Source organism: Diabrotica virgifera, chromosome 2, assembly GCF_917563875.1.
Source record: "Diabrotica virgifera virgifera chromosome 2, PGI_DIABVI_V3a".
Lineage (NCBI taxonomy): Eukaryota > Metazoa > Arthropoda > Insecta > Coleoptera > Chrysomelidae > Diabrotica > Diabrotica virgifera.
Window position 1 is genome coordinate 144,015,692 of NC_065444.1, and position 23,716 is coordinate 144,039,407.

The window sequence follows — 23,716 nt, forward strand, 5'->3', positions numbered from 1 at the left end:
TATATATATATATATATATATATATATATATATATATATATAATATATAAAATCAAATAGATGAAATAGAGAATGTGGAAAAATCCCCTTACGAACAATTCACACATCCACCATTTCGGGCTGGGAAAAATTTTTCGAATAGAATCAAAGATCCAAACACCAGTTCTTAGAAATGTGTTTCGCCCTCTTCAACCTCTCTGGGCTCGTCGGTAAAGACAAGAGGTTGAATATCTTTAGACACATTCTAATCAAAAAACAACATTCGAGACCTAGACATAGAAGGTGCGTAAGTCTACGGCAAATCCGACAATGACAGTCTCAAGTTTTAATTCCCTAATTACTTAAAGTAAGTAAAATATATGTTTAAAAACATAAGATGTAGATCTTTGAAACACACTCAGTGAACCAAAGATCCAAGGTTATTGGTTTAACGACCACTCGTACGAAATCAAATAGATGAAATAGAGAATGTGGAAAAATCCCCTTACGAACAATTCACACATCCACCATTTCGGGCTGGGAAAAATTTTTCGAATAGAATCAAAGATCCAAACACCAGTTCTTAGAAATGTGTTTCGCCCTCTTCAACCTCTCTGGGCTCGTCGGTAAAGACAAGAGGTTGAATATCTTTAGACACATTCTAATCAAAAAACAACATTCGAGACCTAGACATAGAAGGTGCGTAAGTCTACGGCAAATCCGACAATGACAGTCTCAAGTTTTAATTCCCTAATTACTTAAAGTAAGTAAAATATATGTTTAAAAACATAAGATGTAGATCTTTGAAACACACTCAGTGAACCAAAGATCCAAGGTTATTGGTTTAACGACCACTCGTACGAAATCAAATAGATGAAATAGAGAATGTGGAAAAATCCCCTTACGAACAATTCACACATCCACCATTTCGGGCTGGGAAAAATTTTTCGAATAGAATCAAAGATCCAAACACCAGTTCTTAGAAATGTGTTTCGCCCTCTTCAACCTCTCTGGGCTCGTCGGTAAAGACAAGAGGTTGAATATCTTTAGACACATTCTAATCAAAAAACAACATTCGAGACCTAGACATAGAAGGTGCGTAAGTCTACGGCAAATCCGACAATGACAGTCTCAAGTTTTAATTCCCTAATTACTTAAAGTAAGTAAAATATATGTTTAAAAACATAAGATGTAGATCTTTGAAACACACTCAGTGAACCAAAGATCCAAGGTTATTGGTTTAACGACCACTCGTACGAAATCAAATAGATGAAATAGAGAATGTGGAAAAATCCCCTTACGAACAATTCACACATCCACCATTTCGGGCTGGGAAAAATTTTTCGAATAGAATCAAAGATCCAAACACCAGTTCTTAGAAATGTGTTTCGCCCTCTTCAACCTCTCTGGGCTCGTCGGTAAAGACAAGAGGTTGAATATCTTTAGACACATTCTAATCAAAAAACAACATTCGAGACCTAGACATAGAAGGTGCGTAAGTCTACGGCAAATCCGACAATGACAGTCTCAAGTTTTAATTCCCTAATTACTTAAAGTAAGTAAAATATATGTTTAAAAACATAAGATGTAGATCTTTGAAACACACTCAGTGAACCAAAGATCCAAGGTTATTGGTTTAACGACCACTCGTACGAAATCAAATAGATGAAATAGAGAATGTGGAAAAATCCCCTTACGAACAATTCACACATCCACCATTTCGGGCTGGGAATGGTGGATGTGTGAATTGTTCGTAAGGGGATTTTTCCACATTCTCTATTTCATCTATTTGATTTCGTACGAGTGGTCGTTAAACCAATAACCTTGGATCTTTGGTTCACTGAGTGTGTTTCAAAGATCTACATCTTATGTTTTTAAACATATATTTTACTTACTTTAAGTAATTAGGGAATTAAAACTTGAGACTGTCATTGTCGGATTTGCCGTAGACTTACGCACCTTCTATGTCTAGGTCTCGAATGCTGTTTTTTGATTAGAATGTGTCTAAAGATATTCAACCTCTTGTCTTTACCGACGAGCCCAGAGAGGTTGAAGAGGGCGAAACACATTTCTAAGAACTGGTGTTTGGATCTTTGATTCTATTCGAAAAATTTTTCCCAGCCCGAAATGGTGGATGTGTGAATTGTTCGTAAGGGGATTTTTCCACATTCTCTATTTCATCTATTTGATTTCGTACGAGTGGTCGTTAAACCAATAACCTTGGATCTTTGGTTCACTGAGTGTGTTTCAAAGATCTACATCTTATGTTTTTAAACATATATTTTACTTACTTTAAGTAATTAGGGAATTAAAACTTGAGACTGTCATTGTCGGATTTGCCGTAGACTTACGCACCTTCTATGTCTAGGTCTCGAATGTTGTTTTTTGATTAGAATGTGTCTAAAGATATTCAACCTCTTGTCTTTACCGACGAGCCCAGAGAGGTTGAAGAGGGGGAAACACATTTCTAAGAACTGGTGTTTGGATCTTTGATTCTATTCGAAAAATTTTTCCCAGCCCGAAATGGTGGATGTGTGAATTGTTCGTAAGGGGATTTTTCCACATTCTCTATTTCATCTATTTGATTTCGTACGAGTGGTCGTTAAACCAATAACCTTGGATCTTTGGTTCACTGAGTGTGTTTCAAAGATCTACATCTTATGTTTTTAAACATATATTTTACTTACTTTAAGTAATTAGGGAATTAAAACTTGAGACTGTCATTGTCGGATTTGCCGTAGACTTACGCACCTTCTATGTCTAGGTCTCGAATGTTGTTTTTTGATTAGAATGTGTCTAAAGATATTCAACCTCTTGTCTTTACCGACGAGCCCAGAGAGGTTGAAGAGGGCGAAACACATTTCTAAGAACTGGTGTTTGGATCTTTGATTCTATTCGAAAAATTTTTCCCAGCCCGAAATGGTGGATGTGTGAATTGTTCGTAAGGGGATTTTTCCACATTCTCTATTTCATCTATTTGATTTCGTACGAGTGGTCGTTAAACCAATAACCTTGGATCTTTGGTTCACTGAGTGTGTTTCAAAGACCTACATCTTATGTTTTTAAATATATATGTATATATATGTATATATATATATATATATATATATATATATATATATATATATATATATATATATATATATATATATATATATGAAACTTAAAGCTAAAATCAATATCAACAAAAGAATTAATATTAAAATTAAACTCACCAGGCTTCCGGGTTGAACCGCGTCGTTGGTTTCTAGGCCGAGCTTTCGACGTCCTCTCTGACGTCATCTTCAGGGCTTCCGGGGTCTCAGTCTCCTGAGGCTCCAGACACTACACTCACTACTTCACTACTCACTGCAATACTGTTGTTGCTGACGCTGGGGCGGTCATTTATACCGTGGACTGATATGACTGACGTGGCTGTCGATGACGTGGCGGAGTGGGAATTAGCGCGAAGACTATTTGGAGTGGCGCGAAGATTTTTGACGGCGGGAATTGTATTTGTAGATGGAGCGGACGATGTTTTCTTTAGGAGGGGTCTCCAAGTCGAAGGTAAACGGATGCCGTCATCTCTTTTATTGAGACCACTTGGCCGTTTTTCGATTTCTATGGCTTCTCGGATAATCCTTTGTTTATAGAAGCGGATGGGGGCTATGGTTCTGGAGTTTTCAAAGTCAATTTTGTGACCTGTATGAAGATGGTGTTGGCCTAGGGCTGAAACTGAATCGGAATTGCGAACAGATATGGAATGTTCATAAATCCTATTTTGGATTCTACGATTGGTTTGTCCTATGTAAGATCGGGGGCAGTCTGCACAAGGAATTTCATAAACTCCGTGTTGTTCATTTGGAATGTTGTCTTTGACGGATCGGACAAGAGATGAAAGTTTTTGTTGGGGGGTAAATACTGTTTTTATTCCTCGTGGTTTAAGAATTCTGTCGATTTTGTCAGTAACATCTTTTATATAGGGAAGAAAAGCTTTCGTATGATCAGGATCTGACTCTTTGGGTTGTGATTGAGCGGGAGATTGAAGTTTATGGATGCTCCTATCGATGTGATTTTCGCGGTAACCGTTTTGGATGAGGGCTTGTTTTAAAGAAGAGAGTTCAGTAGATCTACTTGCATCATCGGAAAGACGGATTGATCTGGAGACAAGAGTATTAATGACTGAATTAATTTGAGAAGGTGGGTGATGAGAGTTGCCATGCAAGTAGCGGTTGGTATGGGTGGGTTTTCGATAAACAGAGTGATGAAAACCTTGTGATTGGTTCTTCTTAATAAGAACGTCGAGAAACGGTAAGGATGAGTTAGTCTCCATCTCCATCGTGAACTGGATACTGGGATGTATACCATTCAGATGGGTATGAAAAGACGCTAAAGCATCCCTGCCGTGGGGCCAAATGACGAATGTATCGTCAACATATCGTAGCCAACATGTGGGTTTGAGCGTAGATGTGGATAGTGCTCGGGTCTCAAAATCTTCCATAAAGATATTAGCAATTACTGGAGAGAGTGGTGAGCCCATTGGGGCACCATTTATTTGTCTGTAGAATTGATTTTGGAAGATGAAATAAGTGTTGGACATGCAATGTTTAATGAGAGATAAGTGGTCTTGCTGGATACTGTGTTTCGTTTCCAGAATATTTAGGGTGTCATCTATAGGAATATTAGTAAAAAGTGAAACGATGTCGAAACTTACTAGAATGTCTGAGGGTGAGATAGGATATTGTTTGAGAAGTTCGATGAAATGAAAAGAATTTTTGACGAAAGATGAGGCATTTTCGGCGAAAGGTTGTAGAGTTTTGGCTAGATATTTTGCCAAAGGTTGTGTCGGACAGTTGTATGCACTGACAATGGGGCGTAGAGGAAGATCGGGTTTATGAATTTTGGGTAGGCCATATATTCGAGGTGTTCTAGAAGACTTTTCACGAGGAATTAAAGTTTGTTTTACGGCAAGAGGAAGAGAAGTTTTATTGATGATGGTTTTTGTTGTTTTTTCCAAATTGGTTGTGGGATTATTAGAAACTGGCTTGTAGTCGGGGGTGTTAATGAGATTTGAGAGCTTATCGATGTAAGAAGAAGTGTTTAGGATGACAGTGGCGTTTCCTTTATCGGCAGGAAGAATGACTAGATCTGGATTTACTTGAAGTTCTTTCAGGGCTTTTCTCTCAGATTGACTAATGTTTGGAGTAGGGGGCTTTGAGTTCCTAAGAACTCTAGCGACGTCTTGTCTGACTATTTCAGCATCTTCAGAAGGTAAATGAGAGATAGCTTCCTCAGTTTGACAGATGATTGTCTCAATTGGGATGTGGTTTGGGGGTAACAGAATAATTGAAACCTTTTGCTAAAGCTTGAGTGGCAATAGTAGAAATGGGGGTATCAGAAAAGTTGTGAACCACTGTGGTGGGTTTCAAAGTTCTGGGTTTTGGAAGTTGTTGGGTAATTAGATGAGCTAATTTGCGCTTTTGAGTTTGTCTTAGACTCGAAAGTATTTAGGGCTGTTTGTGTGTTTATACGGTCGAAACTGTCCCATAATCTGGAAAAAAATTTGGAAAAAACAACAAAAACCATCATCAATAAAACTTCTCTTCCTCTTGCCGTAAAACAAACTTTAATTCCTCGTGAAAAGTCTTCTAGAACACCTCGAATATATGGCCTACCAAAAATTCATAAACCCGATCTTCCTCTACGCCCCATTGTCAGTGCATACAACTGTCCGACACAACCTTTGGCAAAATATCTAACCAAAACTCTACAACCTTTCGCCGAAAATGCCTCATCTTTCGTCAAAAATTATGTTCATTTCATCGAACTTCTCAAAGAATATCCTATCTCACCCTCAGACATTCTAGTAAGTTTCGACATCGTTTCACTTTTTACTAACATTCCTATAGATGACACCCTAAATATTCTGGAAACGAAACACAGTATCCAGCAAGACCACTTATCTCTCATTAAACATTGCATGTCCAACACTTATTTCATCTTCCAAAATCAATTCTACAGACAAATAAATGGTGCCCCAATGGGCTCACCACTCTCTCCAGTAATTGCTAATATCTTTATGGAAGATTTTGAGACCCGAGCACTATCCACATCTACGCTCAAACCCACATGTTGGCTACGATATGTTGACGATACATTCGTCATTTGGCCCCACGGCAGGGATGCTTTAGCGTCTTTTCAGACCCATCTGAATGGTATACATCCCAGTATCCAGTTCACGATGGAGATGGAGACTAACTCACCCTTACCGTTTCTCGACGTTCTTATTAAAAAGAACCAATCACAAGGTTTTCATCACTCTGTTTATCGAAAACCCACCCATACCAACCGCTACTTGCATGGCAACTCTCATCACCCACCTTCTCAAATTAATTCAGTCATTAATACTCTTGTCTCCAGATCAATCCGTCTTTCCGATGATGCAAGTAGATCTACTGAACTCTCTTCTTTAAAACAAGCCCTCATCCAAAACGGTTACCGCGAAAATCACATCGATAGGAGCATCCATAAACTTCAATCTCCCGCTCAATCACAACCCAAAGAGTCAGATCCTGATCATATGAAAGCTTTTCTTCCCTATATAAAAGGTGTTACTGACAAAATAGACAGAATTCTTAAACCACGAGGCATAAAAACAGTATTTACCCAACAAAAACTTTCATCTCTTGTCCGATCCGTCAAAGACAACATTCCAAATGAACAACACGGAGTTTATGAAATTCCTTGTGCAGACTGCCCCCGATCTTACATAGGACAAACCAATCGTAGAATCCAAAATAGGATTTATGAACATTCCATATCTGTTCGCAATTCCGATTCAGTTTCAGCCCTAGGCCAACACCATCTTCATACAGGTCACAAAATTGACTTTGAAAACTCCAGAACCATAGCCCCCATCCGCTTCTATAAACAAAGGATTATCCGAGAAGCCATAGAAATCGAAAAACGGCCAAGTGGTCTCAATAAAAGAGATGACGGCATCCGTTTACCTTCGACTTGGAGACCCCTCCTAAAGAAAACATCGTCCGCTCCATCTACAAATACAATTCCCGCCGTCAAAAATCTTCGCGCCACTCCAAATAGTCTTCGCGCTAATTCCCACTCCGCCACGTCATCGACAGCCACGTCAGTCCACGGTATAAATGACCGCCCCAGCGTCAGCAACAACAGTATTGCAGTGAGTAGTGAAGTAGTGAGTGTAGTGTCTGGAGCCTCAGGAGACTGAGACCCCGGAAGCCCTGAAGATGACGTCAGAGAGGACGTCGAAAGCTCGGCCTAGAAACCAACGACGCGGTTCAACCCGGAAGCCTGGTGAGTTTAATTTTAATATTAATTCTTTTGTTGATATTGATATTAGCTTTAAGTTTCATTGTATTAACCGCGGAAACCTTTCCGAACATATATATATATATATATATATATATATATATATATATATATATATATATATATATATATATATATATATGAAACTTAAAGCTAAAATCAATATCAACAAAAGAATTAATATTAAAATTAAACTCACCAGGCTTCCGGGTTGAACCGCGTCGTTGGTTTCTAGGCCGAGCTTTCGACGTCCTCTCTGACGTCATCTTCAGGGCTTCCGGGGTCTCAGTCTCCTGAGGCTCCAGACACTACACTCACTACTTCACTACTCACTGCAATACTGTTGTTGCTGACGCTGGGGCGGTCATTTATACCGTGGACTGATGTGACTGACGTGGCTGTCGATGACGTGGCGGAGTGGGAATTAGCGCGAAGACTATTTGGAGTGGCGCGAAGATTTTTGACGGCTGGAATTGTATTTGTAGATGGAGCGGACGATGTTTTCTTTAGGAGGGGTCTCCAAGTCGAAGGTAAACGGATGCCGTCATCTCTTTTATTGAGACCACTTGGCCGTTTTTCGATTTCTATGGCTTCTCGGATAATCCTTTGTTTATAGAAGCGGATGGGGGCTATGGTTCTGGAGTTTTCAAAGTCAATTTTGTGACCTGTATGAAGATGGTGTTGGCCTAGGGCTGAAACTGAATCGGAATTGCGAACAGATATGGAATGTTCCAAAATAGGATTTATGAACATTCCATATCTGTTCGCAATTCCGATTCAGTTTCAGCCCTAGGCCAACACCATCTTCATACAGGTCACAAAATTGACTTTGAAAACTCCAGAACCATAGCCCCCATCCGCTTCTATAAACAAAGGATTATCCGAGAAGCCATAGAAATCGAAAAACGGCCAAGTTGTCTCAATAAAAGAGATGACGGCATCCGTTTACCTTCGACTTGGAGACCCCTCCTAAAGAAAACATCGTCCGCTCCATCTACAAATACAATTCCAGCCGTCAAAAATCTTCGCGCCACTCCAAATAGTCTTCGCGCTAATTCCCACTCCGCCACGTCATCGACAGCCACGTCAGTCACATCAGTCCACGGTATAAATGACCGCCCCAGCGTCAGCAACAACAGTATTGCAGTGAGTAGTGAAGTAGTGAGTAGTGAGTGTAGTGTCTGGAGCCTCAGGAGACTGAGACCCCGGAAGCCCTGAAGATGACGTCAGAGAGGACGTCGAAAGCTCGGCCTAGAAACCAACGACGCGGTTCAACCCGGAAGCCTGGTGAGTTTAATTTTAATATTAATTCTTTTGTTGATATTGATTTTAGCTCTAAGTTTCATTGTATTAACCGCGGAAACCTTTCCGAACATATATATATATATATATATATATATATATATATATATATATATATATATATATATATATATATATATATATATATATATATATATATATATATATATATGTGTGTGTGTGTGTGTGTTTGAAACTAAAAACATTTGAACTGAAAATATTTAAATTTCTATTTTTTTAAATTCTCGGCTCCCTGGAACCACAGTTGGTCTGTGCCCGTACAACTCGCATTACCTAGCATTTTCGAGCAGGGAATAGTGATGTTGATTATACATAGTTATCTTAGTTACTTTTGTATAAAGTAATCATTTACAGTATTCGTTACTTCGATTACTATGATTACTTTTGTATTTGAGTACCGGTAATCATATCGAGAATCGTATTTCTCAGTAGGTAGGTATTTTGTATAGGTATTCCGATATAACAACGACCTTCACCGATCTGTTTAAGGGATAAAAATGATTTGATTACTATGATTACTTTTGTATTCGAGTACCGGTAATCATATCAAGAACCGTATTTCTCAGTAAGTAGGTATTTTGTATAGGTATAGAGATAGATCTAGATAAAAATATAGGGTTCTCGCATTCGATCTTTGTTAATGACATACATTACATATTTTACGTATACCATTATACCTCTCTCTGTTTCATCTTCTATCTTCTCCTCACCCTCACACCCGTAAAACGCTTCATACCGATAACGATATTCGATAACACTCGTACAATACCGGTCCCATGCGTTGCTCGCTGGGATACGATTGGTAGAAAGTAATCAAGTGTACTGGTTGTAGATACAATAGTCGTTACTCGCTTTGATACGATTGGTACGAAGTAATCAGAGTAATCAAAGTAGATACAATAGTCGTTACTTGCTCTGATACGATTGGTACGAAGTAATCAGAGTAATCAAAGTAACGAGTACTTTGTAACGAATAGATACTTTTTCAACATCTCTAGCAGGGAAACATGTTGCCCTTTGAGCATGTATTCTTTTATATCTAACAACATCGACTTGTAGTCATCATATTCTATTAATATAATATGTAAAACATATATTATGGGGTTACCACTTTAAATAGTGTGCTAGTTTCAAACTACTCAGCAGAATGCACTGAAGATGTTCTGAATTAGAACGAAACGTTTTGCAATCCATTTGGATTACATTTTAGATAGTTTTTAACAAACGATTTTATACCATTTGAAGTTTTTACTTCTGTATAAGTTTTTTACATAATACTAAAGTAAAAAATTGGTAATTATAATTTATGACATTCGACTACGCTTTTCAAAATCTATTATTTCGTTGTATTTGACGTTCAGCTCATACATGCGGTAATACTGTATTACTAATACAAAATGAAATTGCAGAAGATATTCCAAAACTACCTCCAACGATGAAAATAAATTTGAAGAAATATCTAACTGTGATTTATTTGTTATACTATGATAAAGTAAAATGTTTTTATGTAAAAAAGTGTGTACATATTTGTATTAGGTGAGGATGGGGTAGTTTTTAAAGGTTGGTCAATTTAGCAATCAACAGCAATTACTTACAATACAATATGTCGCCAAGATGGGCTCTGTACCCCTTTTAATGCCGAGATATAGGATGGGTGCTGCTAGCTTTACCGTAAAGTTAGCAGCACCCACTGTTTCTCGTAAACGGCTACAGCAATAATTTTTTTCTTTCCGTAATAAATTAGTAATTAATTCCCTGCTGTTGAATTTATCGGGTTTCCCAATTTTTTCGGGGGTGAGTTCTGCGCTAAGGGATGATGGGGTAGTTTTTCATCAAGAGCAATTAATTAGCAATAAAATATGCCGTTAAAATGGACCCTGTACTCCTTTTCATTGCCGAGATATAGGTTGGGTGCTGCTAGCTTTACCGTAAAGCTAGCAGCACCTACTGTTTCTCGGAAACGGCTACAGCAATAAATTTTTTCTTTGCGTAATAAATTAGCAATTAATTCCTTGGAGTTGAATTTTCGATCTTCATCATCTTTTTGGGGGTGAGTTTTACGCTAGGGGATGATGGGGTAGGTTTTCGGGATTGGTTGATATATCAATCAAGAGCAATTAATTAGCAATAAAATATGCCGTTAAAATGGGCCCTGTACTCCTTTTCATTGCCGAGATATAGGTTGGGTGCTGCTAGCTTTACCGTAAAGCTAGCAGCACCTACTGTTTCTCGGAAACGGCTTCAGCAATATTTTTTTTCTTTCCGTAATAAATTAGTAAGAAATTAGCAATTAATTCCTTGGGAGTTGAATTTTCGATTTTCATCATCTTTTTGGGGGTGAGTTTTACGCTAGGGGATGATGGGGTACGTTTTCGGGATTGGTTAATATACCAACCACGAGCAATTAATTAGCAATAAAATATGCCGTTAAAATGGGCCCTGTACTCCTTTTCATTGCCGAGATATAGGTTGCAGCACCCACTGTTTCTCGGAAACGGCTAGAGCAATAAATTTTTTCTTTGCGTAATAAATTAGCAATAAAATAAATATAGTCTTGGTCTGAATTTGGCCTTAAAAAGTGGTGCTGCTGACTTTACCGACATTATCTCCGCGCTAAAAACTCTCATAAGGACTGCATGGCCTATGTTCCTTATACTCAAGTCAAGGTGGGACGGACTATAGGATGTTCTCGCCGGTGCTCGGATTCGATCACTGGCGTTCTGCATAGAAGTCAGACATCCTACCGCCTGAGCTATCCAGCTCAAGTTTATGAAATACTAAGTGCCATAATTTTGTTCTTCATTGCGTAAATTTATACTTACAATCTGGATTCCTTCCTGGTTGGAATTGTAGGCAACAGTGAGTACAGTAGCACCTTGGCTGAACATTGGTATTTGAGAAATCTGATACTTAGGTGAACTGGCAGGACTTGCTTGGGATACGGGCGTCGGTTGAGGATTCACTACTTGTATCTGCACAGTTTGTTGGGGGTCTCCAGGTTTAGCACCTGGCATTGTTATAGGCAGCGTTATGATTTGTGTTCCCTAAAATAAACGCAAGCAAATAAGTATTGTGTCTTAGGAAACAAATTTGATTTTGGGAACAATTAACAGTTAAAACCTTAGTCGAAAGTTATCACGTTACCTGATTTTGTTGAGAGGCTGCAGTAGCAAAGGCATTGGTATCTAATGGACGTATGTAGTGTACACCGTTTTCACCACCCTGCAAGACACCGACTACTTGTCCGTTAGGAGTAGTGACGTTTTGAGTTATCTTTCCGGCGGTAAATTGAGTAGCCACAGGCAGCGCAGCCGTTAAAGGCACGCCAAACGGAGTAAAATTCATTTTTTATCTGCAACAAAAAGAAACTACAACGTTAATGCGAAAAGATTATAAATTTGACGTTAAACATATGATATACATATGACATATTTGACGTTAATGTAATATTTTTATTTACCATTTTTGACAAAATTTATTATACAAACAATAAGTTCGAGTGTCAAATAAACGTCAAATTAAAAAACGGATATTTGGAAGTATTATCTGAAGAAAATATCAATTTTAAGGGGTTTTCTTCACTTATTCGTTATAGTTTAATTGTCGGTGTTAACATTAATTAAGTGTACACCGAAATCAATTATGCAGTGTGAATTATTATTACCAGATTTTAACAGTAGCTGGGTCTATTGACTTATTACTTTTGTAGTGTGTGTGTAACACAAAATGGAAATAGATGACGATAGGAATATACCACCAGATTGGGGAAGGAAAGAATGTCAGTATGACAATATAAAAAAAAAGAATGTGTGTGTGTACTTTGTACACACGTAAAAAGTTATACTTCTATTATATGATTTCAACGAAATAAATATACTTTCAACAGGTTATTTGTGTTTAAAGATTAAACAAATTTATACTTTCTACTTTTCAAAAATTTTTAATAAAACAATACTAAAAATAAAAAAAAACAGATAACAAACGGATTTGAACCGGGGACCTCTCGATCTCCGGTCAAACGCTCTACCACTGAGCTATACTCCCTTTGCTTTGACAGGTTACAAGATTTCTCATACATACTGGCAAATTGAATAGACCAAGTGAAGTATAAAAAATACTTTAAAATTTATAGTACATATACTTACTATTATTATAAAATATTTTATTCCCGAGGAAGACAAATCCAAAGACACAAAAATTATAATAAATAATACATTTATTAAAAACACTAATATATTCTTTTAATGACTTATTTGCGCTGATACATACATAATTTGAAAGATTAGCAACGAACTACATACTGCCTGTCTGCGCATGCGCCAGGGAATTATAAAATTTCACCCTCGGTCGTAAAGAAGTATAACTTCAATAAATAATAATAATCAAAACGGCAATGATAAGGTAAGCGAAACCCACTATGGTCACGTCACGTACGGAGACCGTGGTCATCGAAAAATCCCAATTAGATTAGTAACATACTCAAAATTTGAGACAAACACATTTTTCTGTTTTTTTACATAACCTTAAAAATCAATAACTTAACAAGCCCTACCAATAGATATAATTTACCATGTAGACGCTAACGTGTTCAATATCTTAAAAACAGTTTTTCAGTATTTCTCCCAGCATTTAACACGTAACTTTAAAATCCAATAAAACTAGTGAAATAGAGATAATACTAATGTAAGGTTTAAATTTTAGGTATTACCAACTTGTTTTTTTGGCTAAAAAAACTTGAACTTTAGTTGAAAAACATCTTTCAATCAGTGAATCAAGTTGAGCTTGGAAAAACTCGTGTCGGAAGATTAATAATACGACTAAATGTTAAAATCCTTAAGAATTTTGAATAATGTCATAATGTATGGAAACAATAAAGTATGGAAACACGGAAATTTCTCGAAAACCGCTTGAAAATTTTGGTGGGTAAGGGTACTCTAATACGGCCGACATTATAGTGGTAATTACATTGTTGTCAAATCTTCCGTTTTTCTGGAAATCTAATGAACTTTCTTATTTTACATGGAACACCCTGTATATTTTTTGTGTTTTGAAGTCCTTGAGAAATACTGATTATTTTTCATGTTATGTTCCCTATACTTAAATGCCATAATTTCGGTGTTAATGCTACATTTATTAAAAAAAAAAAATTTTAACAAATTATACAAATTTATTTTTTTGGACCGGGTAGATATTATTTTAGGTTCTTTGGATCATTGGGAACAAAAAAGGTCTTTTGTAATTTTCCTCAAAAGTTAATCGTTTCCGAGTTATAAACATATTAAAACTGAAAAAATCGAAAAATGACAATTTTCTGGATTCAAAAACATAAGTAAAAAATATTATTTTTGAAACTATGAACTACCTAAATTCAAGTTAAAATCTTATGTTATCAGATGCCGATAAGTGATTTGGTCTTATTTCATTCTAAAACATTATTTTTTAGTTGTTAATGAGCCTCGCATATGAGCTTTATTAACAATTAAAAAAAATAATAATAATTTAGAATAAAATATGCCAAAAATTCTTATACAGATCTGATAGAAAAAGGTTTGAGGTTGAATTTAGGTACTTCGTAATTTTAAAAATGATTTTTTTACTTGTATTTTTGAACCTTGAAAATCATCATTTTTCGATTTTTTTCAGTTTGAAATTGTTTATAACTCGGAAACGATTAACTTTTGAGGGAAATTACAAAAGACCTTTTTTGTTCCCAATGATCCAAAGAACCTAAAATATAGTCTACCTGGGCCGAAAAAATTGATTTTTATAAACTATTGTTAATTTTTTTTTTTTAATAAATGTAGCAATACCTCCGAAACTATGGCATTTAGGTATAGGGAACATAACATGAAAAATAATCAGAATTTCTTAAGAACTTCAAAACGCAAAAAATATACAGGAGGTTCTATTTAAAATAAGAAAGTTCATTAGATTTCCAGAAAAACGGAGGATTTGGCAACAATGTAATTACCACTATAATATCGGCCGCATTAGGAAACTCCTACCCACCAAAATTTATAAAAATCGTTCGAGCGGTTTCCGAGAAATCACCGTGTTTCCATACTTTCTCGCTACCCTGTATAATATATAAATTTCTTTAAAAATATTATTTTTTTACATTACCTAACTTCTTAATATGGACACTACGAATGGAGTTGGTACAATAATTGTTGATGGCGAAGTAAAAGATGACAGTAAAAGTTGTAGGAACCAGTGATAGCATAATAATTGAAGCTATTGGTGCATGAAGGTGGTAACTCATTTTTTTTTCAAAAATGCCAAAAATGGTATGCATGAAAGTGTTACTCATTTTCTTGCGTTACTAAAGACTTTGGTGCATAGATGTCGCTAAAGACCCTAAAATCCAATGTTAAAAACACGTCAAGTCAAGTTTTGTCTAAAGTAGTCCGAGCAAAAAGGTGTTAAACCTTGAATAGCTTCAATTATACTATTCAATTATTGAAAGAAATGCTTTCTATGTATAATCAAGTAGGTGACATACGTAGAGATTCAAGCCCGGACTGGGCCCCCGGCCCACCTTTTGATTTCGTTCATATCCTATTAAAAAATTAAACGCTGAAATTTTTTTTAAAACTTTACACAAAGATTCGTTGAAGCAAAGATCAATTGAGCATAATTTGATTGCAAAATACAACTCGTATCAGGTGTCAGATAATCAAAGTCTAACACACATAGCTCGAAAATGGCATCCAGGGTTTTGCGTTAATAGCTTAGATGCGACGCGCGACACCCTTCGCGCCGAGAAGATCTTCGGGCGCCTTTCGCCTGACTACATTATAACTTGCGGCTAGAGAACACTAATACTTTGCTGGCGAGCTTCTGGTTTGGCGGGCAATTTGAAAAGCATATATTATACACTTAATACATATCATTAACTTTAACATAGTAATAAATGAAAGACCTCACTTCGCTTGATCGATTATCTATATAAATGAAATTCAAAATATATTTATTAATCTAATTATATAGTATTAGCAATATTTTAAATAAAAAAACATCGTTATGTATATTATGTATAGGTACGATACCTATGCTATAGATAGGTTATAGTTATTGGGGGCTTAGCAATTTTACACCAGTATTTTGAATTTCTCTAACAGAAGGTTTGTTTAAACAATAATTTTCCCATTTATGTTTTCTCTTATTAACTGAAAACAATCACTTTCGTTTAAGAAAATTTTTATTATGTGGAATATTTCTATTTTCCTTTGAACTGTTCTTTAATGTGGTAATGATATAACTTTTATATGGTTATTTTACTATAATTTATAACTTTCCTATGGTTAATTATTTTATAGAGAAATTCAAAATATGTACTGGATTTAGTTAACATATTAGGAAACTGAAGATGGTGATAATGCATGATGCCAAATAAGTTAGACAAAGAAAAATTACATTTAAAAAACTGGCTTGATATGTGCTCACATTGATCTAATTTCCTCAATGACAGAATTAAATGAAACAAAACGTTTAACCGTTCATTGAAGCTGTGCTAAATGCAGAAGGAAGCACATCAATAATAATACTAGAGGAAAATAGAAATATTCCGCGCAATAAAAATATTAGTAAATAAAGGAAATTAGGTTAAGAAAAAACTCAAAATTGGCGTTTGAACAAACCTTCTATTAAAGAAATTCAAAACAATGCTGTAAAATTGCTACATTTCCATTGTGATATAACTAATACATATTACTGATGTTTTTTATTTAAAATATTGCTAATGCTTTACAATTAGGTATTAGGTAAAGCATATTTTGAATTTCTTTTATATTATAAATAATCGAACAAGCGAATGAGATCTTTTATTTACTGTCTTAAATATTATATTTATTTTAAATATGCTTTTCAAATATTGCCCGCCAAATCCTGACTAGACTGTCAATTGTCTAGAAGCTCGCCAGCTAAAGTATTATGTTTTCTCTAACCGCGAGTCTACATTATATATACAGAATTGTTACGCTCCAGAATCATACATAACGAAGCCAGTGAGTATAACAAAATACAACTCGTATCAGATAATCAAAGGCCAGCACACATAGCTCGAAAATGGCATCCACGGTATTACGTTAATAGCTTAGATACAACGCGGGCGCCCTCGAAGACCTTCGGGCGCCTTTTGTAGGTATCAATAATGTCATAATATAACAGTTTTATATCCCACAATTGGCTTAAAATATACAGGTACAGTTCTCTGCATACATGGCTCGAACGAAAAGTGAAAAACATTCAAAAATTCAAGACAAAAACTTGAAAAATGAATACGTACTTGATATGTAGTGCTCATAAAGGTTAGATATACGTAGGTTTTCTTGTAGTCAACTTGAGTCCAAAATATTGTCGACACTCTTGCCAGAACGTTTGCAGTCCTAAGGAGCATTCTTAAAGAAGTCGATCACTTTCTGCTGACACACGGAGTTGTAGAAAATTGACGCAGTGATGTTAAACCTTACGCTTAAGCATTACATCGACCTGCAACGCAGCAGAGTTCTGCTCCATGTAACGCAATTCCACACACAGAGCTTTAGGGCATCTGCGTGTGACACTCGATATGGCAGGGAAACTTCTTCCTTGCTTTCTTCATCTTCATTAGGGTTGCCTTAAAGTGGAACCAGTCTACAATGCCATCAACTCTTGGTGCCCATTATCGTCAGCTTCAATCCATTCTGTAAAATTACACTTTCTTCTTCGTTTTCTCATCCTGATATTGTACGACTTCTAGGAGGTTATCTTGTAATCGAGCGTTGAAAAATGGAGCTTCTTCAAATTGTATATCTAGCTAGCGAGTTAGCGACTAACTACAAACAATGACACTGGCTCTGCATGAGTGACATCAATCTAAGGTGGGTGGAAGAGGGTGCAGCGACTCAAAATGAACGACAACGAAATCTTTGAATTATTAGTTAGGTTAACTTTCGGATAATCCGAAAAGCTGTTTTCCCAATTAGTTCTGATTTGCGGGGTTCTACGGTACATACTTCGTACATACAGGATTGTTGCGCCCCGAAATCATATATAATATAACGAAGCCATAACGAAATCATATATAATATATACAACAAAATACAACTTGTATCAGGTAACAGATAATTAAATAGGTTAGATGAGACGCGCGGCGCCCTGGAACACCATTTTTACGGTTTTAGGCGCTTTTCATAGGTAGCAATATCCGCCGTTTCTGTTATAATATAAGAGTGTTACATTCCACAATTGGCTTAAAACATACAGGTGCAGTTTTCTGCGCTGTCTAACTACATTATAAATACAGGATTGGTGCGCCCCAAAATCCTACATAATGAAGTCAGTGGATGCAATGAAGTCACAAAATCAGTTCGGCTTTTTAACTAATAAATGTACCACTGATGCTTTGTTTTCTGTGCTTGAGGTTTACCAAGCACTAAACAATAATCTTTATACTGCCACTGTTTTCTGTGACTATGCCAAAGCTTTTGATTGTGTAAATCACGACATTTTGATTAAAAAACTAAATTTCTATGGGATTCGAGGTATTTCTTTGAATTGGTTCCAATCTTACTTGAATAATAGGAAACAACTAGTTAGAGCAAATGATACTGACTCTAGTCTCAAAAACATTGTATGTGGAGTACCACAAGGTTCAGTATTGGGTCCTCTACTGTTCCTTATCTTTATAAATGACATCACTAACTTAAAAATCGATGGAAAAATTTTTCTTTTTGCTGATGATACCAGTATCACTTGGAGCAACTCAACTATTGCATCTCTTCATGCAACTATAACTTCTGATTTGCTTACGATAAAAACCTGGTCTGACTCTAATTTACTCTCTTTTAACGTGGATAAGACAGTAGCATTATCCTATAAAAGTGTTCTTCAACCCCTGCTTGTTAATAACAGCCAGATCTCTACTGTTGATTCTGTAAAATTTCTTGGTATTTTTTTAGACAGCAACCTCAAATGGTCCCTTCATATCGATGTGTTAAGTAAGAAACTCGCCTCAGTCTGCTATGCTATAAGATCTGTTTCGAAAGAACTCAATTTAGCATCTTCTAAACTAACATATTTTTCTTTGTTCGAGTCTCAACTTCGATATGGTCTTCCTTTTTGGGGTTCTAGTACAGCTGCCCAATTAGATGTTATTTTTAAATTACAAAAAAGAGCAATAAGGTATCTGTTTGGCCTCAGAAGAACAACACATTGCAGAAGTTACTTCAAAGATCACGGAATTTTAACCCTTACATCTTTATATATTTTAGAAACTGTTTGCTTAATTCGTAAACACATGCATGTCTTTCCAGCAAGGCCTCGTCATGACTACTCCACCAGAAATTCAAATTTTGATGTCTATTTACCGATCCCGTCCTCTGAGTTAGTAAAGAAATCTATATTATATTCCGCAAAAAAACTATACAACCATCTTCCTTTACAACTCAAATCTGCAACATCTTTCCCCAAGTTCCGTAAAATGACAAAAGCTCATCTATCTAAAAGACCATATTATTCAGTAGAAGAGTTTCTTAATGACTAACTAAGAAATTACAGTAATGTACAAGTAACCAAACTTATCTATATTTGGGTGTCACATGCAGCAGCTTAAACTTATTAGTTCCTATGTCTATAAATAGTTTACTTTGTTGTATATTCACTTTGCAATTTCTATAAATTGTTGCAATATATCGATTTTGTTTTTTTTTTCTTTACTTTATTAACTTATATTTTGTATTTATGTATATTTTTTTTTATATTGACGATTTATCAAATTTCAGAAAATTGTATTTGTTATTGTTATTGTTAGATAATATTTATTTATTTTTTCTGACTTTAATTAAGCTTTGTCCATAAAATTTGTATTTTCAGTGACAATAAAGCATATTTCTATTCTATTCTATCTAATACTAAACAACTCAAAATACAGTCAAGCTTTGATCTATCATCTGATCATTCACCAATACTCTTAACCATGCTTGAGGGAATAGTAGGGCGACCAAAAAAACCTATAGTATGCAATCATAAAACAAATTGGGACACCTTTCAGGAACGGGTGGATGCATGTATAGATCTTAAAATTCCTCTTAAAACAACCGAGGACATAGAAGTAGCATTAAAAAAACTAACAACTTCCATTCAAACTGCGGGTTGGGTTGCAACCCCGATACAAAAAGACAGTGATAAAATCGACGAAAACCCAATCATAATAAAAGACCAAATTGCTGAAAAGAGAAGACTACGCAAGAAATGGCAGCAAACAAGGACAGTAGCAAATAAGAAAAACCTCAATAAAGCAAGTAAGGACCTAAAAAAACTTCTGTTAACGATGAAAAATGACTCGGTTCAGGCATATCTCGAAAACCTAACGCCAACGGAAGCAACATACTACTCACTCTGGAGAGCAACAAGAAAATTGAACAGGCCACAACAACATATTCCCCCTATAAAAGATCAACAGGGGAAATTGGCCAGAAACGACAAAGAAAAGGCCAATGCATTTGCACTTCACCTATCAAATGTGTTTAAACCAAATGAAGTAGAGAGTACACAAGAAGACATGGACGACATACAAAACTACCTGGAGTCACCTCTCCATAAGCAACTTTAAATACAACGAAATAAGAGATGTAATTGTACACCAAATTAAACCAAAAAAAGCACCGGGCTATGACCTAATAACCGGCATTATAGTGCAAAAACTCACTAGAAAAGGAATCACAGCATTACTACAAATTTTTAACGCAATGCTAAGGCTGAGCTACTTTCCAAATCAGTGGAAAGTAGCTGAAATAATAATGCTTCCCAAACCAGGTAAAAACCCTAATGAAATATGCTCGTACAGACCCATCAGTATCTTGCCAATCTTATCAAAAATATTTGAGAAACTTCTACTCAAGCGAATGCAGCCAATATTAACAGAAAAAAAGCTCATACCAGATCATCAGTTCGGCTTTAGAGCAAAACATGGCACAATAGAACAAGTCCACAGAGTCGTTAAACAAATTAGCAATGACTTAGAAAAGAAAAGGTATTGTTCAGCCGCATTCATAGATATTAGCCAAGCTTTTGATAAGGTGTGGCATCCTGGACTATTGTATAAAATAAAAAAAAGTTTACCTCACAACTTCTATCCATTATTAAAATCATACATAACTAACAGATTTTTCTTAGTAAAACAGCAGTCTGAATATACTAACATCTACCACATAGAATCTGGAGTACCACAGGGTAGTACCTTGGGCCCAATATTATATTTATTGTACACGGCAGACATTCCCACTACAGAACAAAACAACAGTATCAACATTTGCTGATGATACAGCAATACTAGCCTCCCATCACAATCCTGCAGGAGCTACAAGAAACCTACAAACAAACTTGAACAAAATAGGAGTATGGCTAAAAAGTGGAAAATAAAAGCGAATGAATCCAAATCAATACACGTTACTTTCACGATGAAAAGAGATCAGTGTCCACCAGTGAAACTAAATAACAGCCAATTAGCACAAGCTGATAGTGTGAAATACTTAGGCATGCACCTAGACAAACGCCTCACATGGCGGACACATATATTCAACAAGCGAAAACAACTAGGACTTAGACTACAGCAACTATACTGGATTATCGGCAGGAAATCAAAACTGACCATTCAAAACAAAATACTTGTATATAAATCAATTCTAAAACCAATCTGGACATATGGAATCCAGCTATGGGGCACAGCGTCAAATTCAAACTTAGAAATACTTCAAAGGTTCCAAAATAAGGTTTTAAGAATAATAGTCAATGCCCCCTGGTACGTGCCAAATACAACAATAGAAAGAGACTTAGAAATCCCCACCATCAAAAGTGAAATAAAACGACATAGTGAAAAATATCAGGATAGAGCGAATACGCATGTGAACCCCCTCGCGAGTGATCTATTTAACACCATAGGTGAGGTGCGCCGCTTAAAAAAATTTAAACCAACGGACCTGATAAGCAGGTTTAACTAAGTGTACTCAGAATAACAAACAAATAACGGTTTTAAATAAATAGGGTAATTATGTAAAGGAAATAATTCACTGGAAATATTTCCTACATGTCCAATGTAAATATCCGACCATTTACTTATTGTCCTTCAATATTATATATGTGACAGATTGTAAATATACTGTGAGTTAATAAAAAAAAATAGCTGACGAAAAAGGAGTGCTAAAACGGTGGAGAGAACATTTTAATGAACTGTTGAATAAACAAAATCAAAGTTACGAAATAGAAGAGCTAAGATTAGTAGGAGAGACTGAAGTAGACCAATATGCACCAACAGAAGCAGAAATAAAAGAGGTAATAAAAAAAATGAAAAATAACAAAGCCCCAGGATGCGACGCAATAACTGTAGAAATGTTAAAATATGGAGGACATAGAATACAGAGTGAAATATCAAAGTTAATACTAGATAATTGAACCACAGAAATAATGCCGGAACAATGGAAAATTGCAGTGATATGCCCTATACATAAGAAGGGAGATAAGCTAGATTGCAACAATCACCGAGGAATATCACTACTAAACGTTGGATACAAAATATTTAGTAAAATATTGGAAGGAAGACTAAATAATATAATGGAACATACAACAGGGGATTATCAAGGAGGATTCAGGAAAGGCAGGTCAACTATGGACCAAATATTTACAGTAAGACAAACGCTGGAAAAATTCTACGAGCGGAATACCGAACTACATCATCTATTTGTAGATTTCAAACAAGCGTATGACTCAATAATTAGAAAGGAATTATATAGCGCAATGCAAGAGTTAAATGTACCAAAAAAACTAATCAGATTAGTAAAACTATACCTAACCAACACCAAAGCAAGAGTAAGGATCCAAAATCAACTGTCCGAAGAATTTAACATTAATGAAGGTCTAACACAAGGGGATGCACTGTCAACAACACTTTTTAACCTTGCGTTGGAACAAGTAATCAGGAAAACTCCTATAGATAGGGATGGTACAATATTTACAAAGCTCAATCAGGTCGTTGCCTACGCAGATGATATAGACATAATCAGCTGGACATTAAAAGACCTAGAAAAAATTTATACATATTTTAAAGAAGCGGCACAGACTATGGGTCTAGAAGTTAATGTCTCAAAGACAAAGTACACGATAACAACTCGGGAAAAAGTACAAACGAAAGGCAACATATCTCTGAGCGGGCAAATATTTGAAAGAGTGGACCGTTTCAAATATTTAGGATCAACAATAACAGAAGGAGATAAAAACAGTGATGAGGTAACAGCAATAATTTCTCTTGGAAACAAATGTTTCTACAGCCTACAAAATATCATAAAGTCAAAATCAGTATCTATTAATTCAAAAGTAAAAATATACACAACAATAATGAGACCTGTAGTAATGTATGCATCAGAAACATGGACCATAACTAGTGAACAAGAGGAACAACTTCTTAGATGGGAAAGAAAAATCTTAAGGAAAATATATGGACCTATACAGGAGAATGAAGAATGGCGTATAAGAATGAACCACGAAATAAATAGAGTGTTTAACAGACAGACTATCACAAAAGAAATACGAAGCAAACGACTGAGTTGGTTAGGACACGTAGAAAGGATGGATGATAAGAGAAATACAAAAAAAGTACTTAGAAAAGAATTAAATGGGAAGAGACCGAGAGGTAGGCCTAGAAAGAGATGGATTGATGGTATTAACCAGGATTTGAAAGACCTAGGAATACGAGAATTGGAAAAACAAGCAAAGGAACGAAAATCATGGGCAGCTATAGTCAAACAAGCAAAACACACATAACGCCGAAAAGACCTCCTCAAAAAAAAGAAAGTAATATTTTACATAAATATTGTTTAGAACTTTTGGGGAGTTATGCGTGTGGCTGGCCTCCACACCATGTAAAACTTTAGAGCCTAGAAACCCCAACGGGCGACCATGGCCCTCCATGGGCTGTCAGCGGTCACCCATGATGATGATGAAATCCTACAGTTGACTTAACATATACAGGTGCAGTTTTCTGCGCTTCTTAACTACATTTTCAACAAGCTTTTCGCACCCCAGAATCCTACATACCGAAGTCAGTGGGTACAAA

General features: G+C 35.9%; 1 protein-coding gene across 5 annotated transcripts in view; it reads right to left on the reverse strand.

The window, feature by feature from the left end:
* Positions 1 to 23,716, reverse strand: part of LOC126880259 (craniofacial development protein 2-like) — a 701,034-nt gene that overhangs the window by 422,433 nt on the left and 254,885 nt on the right. For all 5 annotated transcript variants that reach the window (XR_007696523.1, XM_050644031.1, XM_050644029.1 and 2 more), the window contains exons 2-3: positions 11,773 to 11,980; positions 11,451 to 11,672 (exon numbers count right to left, since the gene is read on the reverse strand). Coding sequence is in view for 4 of the 5 variants with exons in the window: in XM_050644031.1 (XP_050499988.1) it covers positions 11,451 to 11,672; positions 11,773 to 11,973 (423 nt within the window). In the remaining variant the exon portion in view is untranslated. The remainder of the gene's footprint in view (positions 1 to 11,450; positions 11,673 to 11,772; positions 11,981 to 23,716) is intronic.